The sequence below is a fragment of the Panthera uncia genome, assembly GCF_023721935.1.
Source record: "Panthera uncia isolate 11264 chromosome A1 unlocalized genomic scaffold, Puncia_PCG_1.0 HiC_scaffold_17, whole genome shotgun sequence".
In the NCBI taxonomy this organism is placed as follows: domain Eukaryota; kingdom Metazoa; phylum Chordata; class Mammalia; order Carnivora; family Felidae; genus Panthera; species Panthera uncia.
Genome location: NW_026057577.1, coordinates 126,233,838 through 126,245,080, shown reverse-complemented (window position 1 = coordinate 126,245,080; position 11,243 = coordinate 126,233,838). Strand labels below are relative to the sequence as shown.

Genomic DNA, 11,243 nt, shown 5'->3' with positions numbered 1-11,243 from the left:
ATATATATATATATATATATATATATATATATATATATATATATATAAAATATATATAATAAAGAGAACTAAGACCCCTGCTCCATGTCAGTCTTGGGTAAACTTGACTGGATTTAGAATAGAACATGCGGAGAATGTACTTGTGCTAAGTTGTAAATCAGCGGCAGTTCTATCCTCCTGAGTATACCAGAAATGTTAACATGTTTTCTTTGATTCGGGAATGGCACACATTAAAATGCCAGATACCACGGTTGTAATCTGAACTCAGGAGCCCAGAAGTTTATGTTGATGTTACATGCCTGTATAAACATTCTTTTGCTTTTCTTTTACTCAGGACCAAGAACTGTATTTCTTTCATGAACTCAGCCCTGGAAGTTGCTTTTTCCTGCCAAAAGGAGCATACATTTATAATACACTTATTGAATTCATCAGGGTAAACCATATTCGTTATTTTCTTCTGTAAATTTAGGATATAAGTTGATTTAATTAAATAAGGTCTGCTAAAAAGAAAGATAATCTTGTATTTGAGAAGAAATATTTAAAAGAATAAAATCGCAAGTCTGAGTTTTCACGAAATGTTTTAAAACGTTCCTTTTTCCTCGTATGTGATTTTGTCCATGTACATGGGTATGTACACAACAGAGAGGCTGGTGAGCTTGAGGTGGGACCTGGAACCCTTTACCCGGGAGCTCGATATGCTCTTTGACCATTTGTTTGTGTTTTCCTCCAAAAAACAAGTTAATCTTTACACTGCTTTTTTATTCTTTGTAAAATAAGAAGTCTTTTCAAGCATAGGTTTATAGAGAATAATACCACCAACATCTGCATACTCACCACCTAATTTACCACATATGTACATTGGTACATATTTGCTTCAGATTTTTTTATTACAGTAAACTAATACAGAGTAAAGCAAAAAGCTCCCTTTTAGGACCCTTTCTGATCCGTTTCCCTCCTTGCATAGAAGAGACCAGTATTTGAAGTTAGCATGTATCCGTGTTATTTAATACATGCCCCATATACATGTACCCTAAATTCTGTGTCTGTCTGTGTAGTTCAAATTGACATATGGAAAGTCTCATTGTGTCTCGGTCGGCATTAGGATTTTTTAAATCCAGTTTAGTTTCACTTGTTACTTACTATTCTCTATACCTACCACACTGTGCCCATTCCTTTCTTGGTGGACACTGATATAAGTTCTAATTTTCTCATATTACAAATCATTGTTTTGATAGGCCTCCTTATGAACGTGTGCAGGAGTTTCTTCTTCAGTATATACCCCCAAGTGGAATTTCTAGATTACAGCATGTGTGCATCTTGAACTTCACTAGATAGTATAAAATTGCTCTTTATATTTTACTCCCACCAGAAGTATAAACTTCTGTTTTCTTCATGTGTATTGCATTTGTTTTCTAACAGAGTGAGTATCGGAAACGAGGATTTCAGGAAGTGGTCACCCCAAACATCTACAACAGCCGACTCTGGGTGACCTCGGGCCACTGGCAGCACTATAGTGAGAACATGTTCTCCTTTGAGGTGGAGAAGGAGCTGTTTGCTCTGAAACCCATGAACTGCCCAGGACACTGGTATTGAGCAGCTTTGACTTTCTAGCAAAGATTTTCCCATGATACAATGTGTCTTGGATTGCTCTCCCTCCTTCAAAAGAATTTTTGTTTAAAGCAAATTATGGAATCAGAAGAATATTTAAATACAACCATTCTGTGATATTATAGTATTCTCCATGCCCAGTTAGATGCTCAGATATGTAGACATTCAAGAACGGCACTGGGGTAATAGCAGTGAACAGGCAGAATATAAAAGAGAGATTGAATGTAGACATAGCAGATTCTCTAGATTTTTTTTTCTTTCTTAAACATGTTCTGTTAAAATCTGCTAACGAACTGAGAAATCTTCCTTGCTTTGCAACTGTTTTCACTTTCTAGCCTTGAAAGTTGGGTAGAGTGATCAGGGGAAGAGTAGGTAGCTCGGTGCCTACAGGTCCTGGCAGCAAGGCCTCAAGGGTGAGGGGAGAGTGGAATCTCCATAAGGGAACTGGGTTGTAAGTCAGGGAGCCGACTGGGTTTCTTAGTTCTCCCAGATTCTCTAACGTTGCTGAAGTACCTTTAGACTGAAGCAGTTTTGGGAGTGACAGGAAAGCACAGTCTTTAGTTTCCAGTATGTTAAATGATTTGTATGGAGCTAAGATTTTTTTTTTTTTTTTTTTAATGATCATTAAAGGCAGTCCTCAAATGAATGGAAATATTGAGTACAAGGATTTGACTCCAGACTCTTGGGAATAAATTTTTACTCTCTCTCTTGGTTGTGGATGGTCATACTATAATTTATTTGCTGTTTTATTGATGCTTACATTGTGGTATGAAGTCCAGAATTTAAGAAATGTTGCCTGTTTGGACAGCCTTTCATATTTTAGAAAAGCAGTTTTATTCTTGTGAAAGTAAATATCAGTGGGTTTTAATTTTCTGTTTTCTTCAGCCTCATGTTTGATCATCGGCCAAGATCCTGGCGAGAGTTGCCTCTCCGGATAGCCGATTTTGGGGTACTTCATAGGAATGAGTTGTCAGGAGCGCTCACGGGACTCACGAGGGTACGAAGATTCCAACAGGATGATGCCCACATATTCTGTGCCATAGAGCAGGTATTCTGAGACTCTGGGATGAAATATTCTGAAAGAACTGTGAAGAAAGTCAAGGAAAAATTACCAATGTCTATTTTGTTTTTGTTTCTTTTAAGATTGAGGATGAAATAAAAGGTTGTTTGGATTTTCTACGTACAGTATATAGCATATTTGGATTCTCTTTTAAACTGAACCTGTCTACTCGCCCAGAAAAGTTCCTTGGAGATATTGAAGTATGGAATCAAGCTGAGAAAGTAAGTGTGTTTTTCAGCATGCTTGAATGCTATTTGACTGAAATGAACTTGTTCCAAGAAACCCAAGCCTCTTTAAATGGATAAAAAGCAAAAGAGAAAATTGAAATGGTTCATAGGTTGAGTAAACTAGGTTTTTTTAATGTATGATTTTATATTAGAAACGGTTGAATATTTTTTTCAGTCATTGAGCTATAACTTGTAAAAGGAAATGGGAGGAAGTTGGTCAAAAGATAAAAACTTCCAGTTATAAGGTAAACTGGTACTAGGAATATAATATACATTGTGATGACTGTAGCTACTAACACTGTTGTATGATATACAGGAAGGTTGTTAAGAGAGTAAATCCTAGAGTTCTCATCACAAAGAGAACATTTTTTTCTTTTCTCTTTTTATTGTATCTGTATGCGATGATGGATGTTCACTAAATCTAATATGGTAATCATTTTACAGCCTATGTAAATCAAACCATTGTGCTATGCTTCTGAAACTTATACAGTGATGTATGTCAGTATTTCTCAGAAAAGAGGAAATTTGTGTATTTTAGGTGGACCAAATTCTAACGCAGAGAATAGGAGGGATTCATGAAAGTAATTACAGTATTTTTAGTCTCAGATTAGGCTGGAAGAAGGGAAGTTGCAGAGGAACAAAAATAAAAATGATTTTGCTTTGTCCTTAGCAACTTGAAAACAGTCTGAATGAATTTGGTGAAAAGTGGGAGTTAAATCCTGGAGATGGAGCTTTTTATGGTCCAAAGGTCAGTACGAAAGTCTATTTGAGTAATGTGATGTTTATTTTGGAGTGAAGAAGAGATTACTTTAAAATAAGTTAAGAAAGAAAGAAAGGAGGGAGGGAGAAAAGAAAGAAAAAGAAAAGAAAAAGAGAGAAAGCCAACCAGCCTTGTTACAACTACTGTTCAGCTTTAATGTAGACAGCATCTTAAAATAACCCAGTCTCTACTTCTTAGATTGATATACAGATTAAAGATGCAATTGGTCGGTACCACCAGTGTGCAACAATCCAGTTGGATTTTCAGTTGCCCATCAGATTTAATCTTACATTTGTAAGGTGAGTTTCTGGTGTCTGCTCTGAATATTCATTTTTAGGGGACTATAAAGGAATATATATATATATATATATATACACATATACTTTATATATATATAAAGTAAAACATTTTTTTTTCTACCTAGCCATGATGGTGATGATAAGAAAAGGCCGGTGATTGTCCATAGAGCCATCTTGGGGTCAGTGGAAAGAATGATTGCTATTCTCACTGAAAACTATGGCGGCAAATGGTAATTTTTGTCCTTGTTTTTGTTTGGAGAATGTAAATTGACTAAGAAATGTCTACTGTCCAGTTTAGTTGCACAGTGGAAGAGAAGAATGATTCTGATTGGTGACTTCTAATTGATGACAGGTGTACAATAAGGAATCCCAATCTAAGCCCAAATTTTTAGCTTTAAGAATATATATTTTTTAATTTTGTTAATGTTTATTTATTTTTGAGAGAGAGAGAAAGAGAGCATGAGCAAGGGAGGGGCAGAGAGAGAGAGAGAGAGGGAGTCACAGAATCCAAAGCAGACTGCAGGCTCTGAGCTGTCAGCACAGAGCCTGACGCAGGGCTTGAACTCACAAACCATGAAAACATGACCTGAGCTGAAGTCAGACACTTAACCGACTGAGCCACCCAGACGCCCCCTTTGAGAATAATTATTAGTCATCATTATTTTTATTTCACAACTTGATTTGTTTGAATGTTATATAATACTTTCTAATTAGGAGTTATACACTGAGAAGCACATTTGTTGTTTTGATTGTTTTTCTTTTTTTTTTTTTTTCAATATATGAAATTTATTGTCAAATTGGTTTCCATTTGATTGCTTTTCAAGTAACTTTGGGGATTAATATGGTTTTGATGTTTTTGTCTGAGTGAACAAGAGTAGGCTTTGGGCTTACACTGTGTGCTGATCATAATAAGCATGTATTTTGACATCCTTGAGAAGCCAGTTGTTTTTTAATTGGAAGTACCGACTCCAAACTGATCAACACTTTTTGTCTTGTTTCTGTGAGGTTATGCTTTTGCTGGCAAGATCTGAGCACATGCCTTCCGTTTTGTTTTTAAGCAATTTTCTCTGTTGGCCTGCAGTTTGTGAAGGCAGTTGAAAGCGGCACAAGGTTGTCAAGCCCCCGTTCTGTAGAGTCTGTTATATTAATTGTACTGATGCAAAACTTTTGTAAAATGTAAACCCTACATACATACAGTGTGTTTGTCCCTGCTCTCAATGCGCTTTGCCATCTGTGTAGCAAATCAAACTTTAGTTATGGATTTTCCTGATTTAAGGTTACTTTTCTGCTCCTGAATCTCTTCCCTTTAGTCTTTATTGGATATTATGGGGGAAGGGGTAGTTTTTTTAAGTGGCCCTTACATATTTCAGGAAAAGATCTTGAAAAATAGACTAAGAGATATGCCATCCTTGTTTATGAAAGGGCCCCAATCCACATTAAATATTTTTAATTTCTTCTAAAGGCCGTTCTGGCTGTCTCCTCGCCAAGTAATGGTAGTTCCAGTGGGACCGACATGTGATGAATATGCCCAAAAGGTAATCCTTAAATATGACTTTCCTTTAATTTCCTGTCATTCAGCTATATATCCTTGGTAAACCAACCTGTTTGTGGTATAGAGATATGTTACTATTTTCAATCTGTCATAAACCTGAATAGATTATATTACCTCTTTAATACTTTCCTACATGGTTTCATGATCAGAAGATGTAATTTGAATAGTGTCTATATATTCTTGTTTATTTTAGTGTTTAGTATTAGGAAATAGTAAATGCCTCAGGATGATGTGTAAATTCAAATGCATAATGTATTTTAAGCTGCTCTTTGACTCAGAGTAATTTGCTTCACTTTTTTTTTTTTTTAAGTTTATTTATTTATGTTGAGAGAGAGCATGCATGCATGCATGCATGCGTGCAAGTGGGAGACGGGCAGAGAGAAGGGGAGAGGGAGAATCCCAAGGAGATTCTGCACTGGCAGTGCAGAGCCCGATGTGGAGCTTGAACTCAGTAACCCTGAGATCATGACTTGAGCTGAAATCAAGAGTCAGATGCTTAACCAGCTGAGCCACCCAGGTGCCCCGGTTTTTAATGCACATTTCTTCAATTATTTATAATTTTTTTTTTTAGGTTAATGGCATGCCCGATCAATGTTTTGCCCTACCCTCCAAAAAACTACCTTACTAACAGATATGTAAATATCCATTCATATTTCATACCTTAAAAACAATTTGTTCTGTTATAGGGACAATTTTATACTAAGGAATTTCAAATCAGTAAAAGTTGTGTTATAAATAAGCATTGTTTCATAATTGCAAGCTAAAAGTAATAAATTGGCTAGTTAATACAGACAGATCTGAATATCAGCAAACAATATTGTAATATCAAAGCCATCATGTTTCCAGATCATCAGAATAAATTGCACTCAGGTCTTAACTGCCTTTAAAAAAATAAATGAACATTAGTCCAGCTAAAAAGCAAACAATTCAGACATACTGTATTTCTATTACTGCACACAGTAGTTTTAATTACAAGTGATGAAAATCAGTTATGTTCCATGGTTAGTTGGTTGTACTTTATCTTATTTGTACTGTGAAAGCTCACATGGTAGGAGAAAGTTCTGTAATTAAATAACTCATTTCTCAACTGGAGACAAGACTAACTTACCATGTTCCATCAGTGGTGGTGGGAAGCACTTAGAATTATACCGGGGTGGGATTTTTGGTTATATAGAGTTGACAGGGGTTGGGAAGCACTACTACTGATACTTAATGACTGGAGACCAGAGGTGCTAAACAGTCTGAGATTACCAGGCCACCTCCCCAGTTATAGAATAGCCCAACTCACGTACACGCAAGGGCCCATGTTAAGAAACTAAAACACGGGTCTTTGGGGTACCTGGGTGTGTCAGTTGGTTGAGCATCCGACTGTTCATCTCAGCTCAAGTCTTAATCCTAGGGTCATGAGTTCAAACCCCACTAAAAAACTAAAACACTGGTGCTTTATTCTTTAAAACATGTTACAGTCGAAAGTGTAGTCTTCTTCTGACACTCTAATAAACTGTGTAAGAACCCTTCAGAAATTTGCTTACTTATACAATCCCAGCAGATTCATTGATTAATGATCACTTACACATAACAGCCTATTAGTGAAATATAAATGGTTTATTCAGATCTTTTTGTCATATTAGTGGTAATGGGTAGTCAGGTAGATGGGAATTTTAATCTAGTTTAATTTAACTTAAAATTAATAAAACTTAATGTAATGTTGCTTTTTTTGGAAAGGAAAAATACTGAAAACATTATTTAATATGCAAAAACTTAGGACAGTAAAGTGGAACTAGTATTTTTGAGGGAGATAAAAAGGCACAGAATGATAATCTGTAATGTAGCTTGCTAGATTCCTGGAAGTTTATTTCAAGAAATCTCAATTTGATCTTTGCGTCTGACTCCATTATTTAATAAGCTTTCTTTTAATCAAAAAGGAAATCACTGTTTAGAAAACAAATTACTTTTTAATATTTCTCAAACTTGATATTTAAATTATTCTTATAGAGTTCTGTTTACTTAGGTCATATACATAGAGATGTTAAAGAAATAATTAGTGTTAAAAGAATTTTATGTAATGGTTTGTATTCCATTCTCTAATAACATAAAAGAAGTTTATTAAGATGCTTTTAGCCTATTGTTTGTGCATATCAACATTTTATTTTAAAATGTTGCATACACAGATGGCAGCAGTGGCTGGATTCCTTTTGCCAACTTGCTGCCTTTTTGAGGGATCAGAAATATTACATTCTCTATTAGACTGGACATCCATCATTGTATATTAATATGGAGACTGATTAATAATTTGTTTCCTGACAACTATTTAGGAAACTTAAGATATGTTTGCAAAAGGATTTGTTTTCTTTTGTAATGCGTTTTAACAGAGCTGATTAAATTTAGCTGATGGCCTGAATTCTGATTTTTAAGGATTTTCTAAAACATTTACCTCTCAAGAGCAAAATACGACATTTTAATTTTTAAAAATGCAGTCTCGGGGAGCCTGGGTGGCTCAGTCTGTTGAGCATCCAACTTCGGCTCAGGTCATGATCTCGCGGTCCGTGAGTTCGAGCCCCGCGTCAGGCTCTGTGCTGACAGCTCAGAGCCTGGAGCCTGTTTCAGATTTTCTGTGTCTCCCTCTTTCTCTGACCCTCCCCTGTTCATGCTCTCTCTCTCTCTCTCTCTGTCTCAAAAATAAATAAAATGTTAAAAAAAAAAAAAATTAAAAAAAAAATGCAGTCTCAAGTCACAAATTAACAATATGTGCTTCAGTATATCTATCAGCATTCTTTTTTAATATCTGTATGATTATCCAAATCATGTTAAACCATTTAAGATCAAAATAACAGTTCTTACTTTAGATCTAAAGAATTCTGTATCTTTTAAAATAGGTACGGCAACAGTTCCATGATGCTAAATTCATGGTGGACATTGATCTGGATCCGGGCTGTACGTTAAATAAGAAGATCAGAAATGCACAGTTGGCACAATATAACTTCATCCTAGGTAAGAAAGGGACTTACCAAAGAAAATCTGTCAAACTATAGGAGAACACTGAAATCTTGAGACTCAGCCTTAAGAGAATTGTGGTCATCAGTTTAGTTCCCTCCAATCTAGACTCTTAAACTATTAAGTTTGCTCAGTTATTATAACAAAAGGGAAATTTGGGTGTGAAAAGGAATAATCTTTAAAGGTTTGTTTAAAAATCTTCTTTTTTCTCCTATTCCTTCATATAGTAAGTTTTTTGTTAAGTTGGCTGGTTTAAGTGAATATAGTGGTTTGAAGCATTGCAAAGTGATACATTTTTTTAAATGAAAAGATTTTTAAATTGGTCGTCTAACTGTACATGGTCACCTGAACGTTTTATTTTATTTATTAGTCTATTTAAATAGACTTTATTTTTTAGAGCACTTTAAGTTCATAGCAAGATTGAGCAGAAAGTACACAGCTGTCTCATACACCTCTTGCCCAAAGCGGACACAGCCTCCCCCACTACCAGCATCCTGCACCAGACTGGTATCTTTTTTACAAAGGCCACAGTTTACATCAGTGTTCACTGTTGGTTTTGTACATTCTGTGGCTTCGGACAAATATATAATGATATGTAGCTACCATCGTGGTATCATACTGAATTGTTTCACTGCCCCGCAAATCCTCTGTGCTCTACATACAAAACTCTCTCTCTCTCTCCTAACCATAGGCAACCTCTGATTTTTTTTTTTTTTTTTACACCTTTTCCATAGTTTTGCCTTTTCCAGAATCTCATATGGTTGGAATCATACAATACATAGTCATTTTAGATTGGCTTCTTTCAGCAAGTAATATGCATTTAAGTAAGTATGCATTCCTTGCTTTAAAGCAAGTAATATGCATTTAGATTCGCTTCTTTCAGCAAGTAATATGCATTAAGTAATATGTATTGTGTATCTTTTCATGACTTGATAGCTCATTTGAACATTTTAATGAGTCAAAAGCTACATGGGGGCTTTTAGGTCATAGGATCATTTCTGTTCGAATGTTCAGTAAAAACTCTTCCATCTGACAAAGCTTTGTGTCTTTTGTTTTAGTTATTGGTGAAAAAGAGAAAGCCAGTGGCACTGTTAATATCCGCACAAGAGATAATAAGGTACATGGAGAGCGTACAATTTCCGAGACCATCGAGCGGCTGCAGCAGCTCAAGCAGTCGCGCAGCAAGCAGGCAGAAGAAGAATTCTAATGAAGAGCTTTTCCCGGATTGTCTCAGCGGGACAGATGAACAGAGTTTCTGTAACATTAATTTTACACTCTAGAAAACATCGATTCATACTGAATTTGGAATAGTTTAGCAGAGTCTGCATAGGTGACTGCAGGGTCAACCTATTTTGTGACCGTGACAGGTGTTAGACAATGGGTATTTGGAGGAGGTAATTAAAGGAGACAACGTTAAAATGATTTTATTTGTTAAATGAACACTGGAGTACTGGAAATAAAACACGAGGAATGCTTTAATGTAATGTGGGAGGATGTTTTTGTAAATTTAATGCACTCGAAAAATAAAAATTTTCAGATTTGGTTAAAAGAAAGACTAGAAATGGATTATGTTGTAAAAATAAAAACTTTAATTCACCTAAGTTTCAACACTTGTCCTTTGCATATGTATATGCTTACCTGGAACAAATTGTGTGATTCAGTATATGATGTCAGTTGGGAGTGTCCACTGTTCATAAACCGGGCGATGGGCTAGGTTCCTGCTTCTCGAGCAGAGGATGGCATCTTTTGGAATGTCACTTCTTTTTGGATGGAAACAATTAAAACCAACCCTGGCTCTAATATAAGTAGATTTGCACAAAATTTTAAGATGAAGATGAGTCTTTAAAGGAAGACGTGGCCGGCAGGCTGCTCAGGGCCATAGCATCCCTGGTTATGCAAATCCCCTATCCTCTCATAAAGGATAATTTTTTAATTTGCTACCAGTGAATGGTGATTGGGAGAGACCCACAAAATAAGGAATTCCTTATGTGGGTATACAGTATATTGATTCCTCTTAACACAGTCATCTTAAAAAAGCAACAGCCTGTTCATTCTCTAATAACCCCAACAGCTTGTGTAATAGAGTCACTTTGAAACAAAACCACTTTGCATGGATCATATCCTCACTTTAATAAAGGAGATAAGACCTTTAATCATAGGGATTTTTTTTGGAAGTTTTATAATTAAGTCTTCTGTATAAATGTCTTAAGACTTAGCCTTTGACAGGCTTTTAATGAACTTTTGTATGTGTCTTGAGAAAAACTAATTATATATTTGAACCAGAACTCTGCATTCCTAAGTCATGACACCAAAATTTGATTCATTGGATTTTTACTTCTTTACAATTCATTGTATCTTAATTTGATTTTTCTTCAGTTTGAAAAAATCTGTATTATGGAATCATTTTAAATGGTTTCCTTAATACATTATCCAAAAACCAACTATAGTTTAGCTAGATTTTTTCAGTACTTATTTTACATAAAGCAACAAATGGGTTATGTATTATTAATTCGAAATGTTTAAAGAAGCTTTATAAACTTTTCAGAATTTAAGATAACAAGTATGTATTAATAAAGACATAGGTTGGCAGGACCAGGAATTGGAGAATCCTCTTTTTTTTTTTTTAATTTTTTTTTTTTAACGTTTATTTATTATTTTTGAGACAGAGACAAAGCATGAACAGGGGAGGGTCAGAGAGAGGGAGACACAGAATCTGAAACAGGCTCCAGGCTCTGAGCTGTCA

The 11,243-nt window shown here is 35.4% G+C and overlaps 1 protein-coding gene across 1 annotated transcript in view; it reads left to right on the top strand.

Moving 5' to 3' along the window:
• TARS1 (threonyl-tRNA synthetase 1) overlaps positions 1 to 10,101 on the top strand; it is a 25,303-nt gene extending 15,202 nt beyond the window's left edge. Inside the window, exons 10-19 of the mRNA XM_049648221.1 lie at positions 335 to 433; positions 1,420 to 1,586; positions 2,494 to 2,656; positions 2,752 to 2,889; positions 3,566 to 3,643; positions 3,854 to 3,954; positions 4,080 to 4,184; positions 5,417 to 5,489; positions 8,383 to 8,497; positions 9,559 to 10,101. Coding sequence (XP_049504178.1) covers positions 335 to 433; positions 1,420 to 1,586; positions 2,494 to 2,656; positions 2,752 to 2,889; positions 3,566 to 3,643; positions 3,854 to 3,954; positions 4,080 to 4,184; positions 5,417 to 5,489; positions 8,383 to 8,497; positions 9,559 to 9,707 — 1,188 coding nt within the window. The 3' untranslated portion in view covers positions 9,708 to 10,101. The remainder of the gene's footprint in view (positions 1 to 334; positions 434 to 1,419; positions 1,587 to 2,493; positions 2,657 to 2,751; positions 2,890 to 3,565; positions 3,644 to 3,853; positions 3,955 to 4,079; positions 4,185 to 5,416; positions 5,490 to 8,382; positions 8,498 to 9,558) is intronic.
• The last annotated feature ends 1,142 nt before the right edge of the window (positions 10,102 to 11,243 follow it).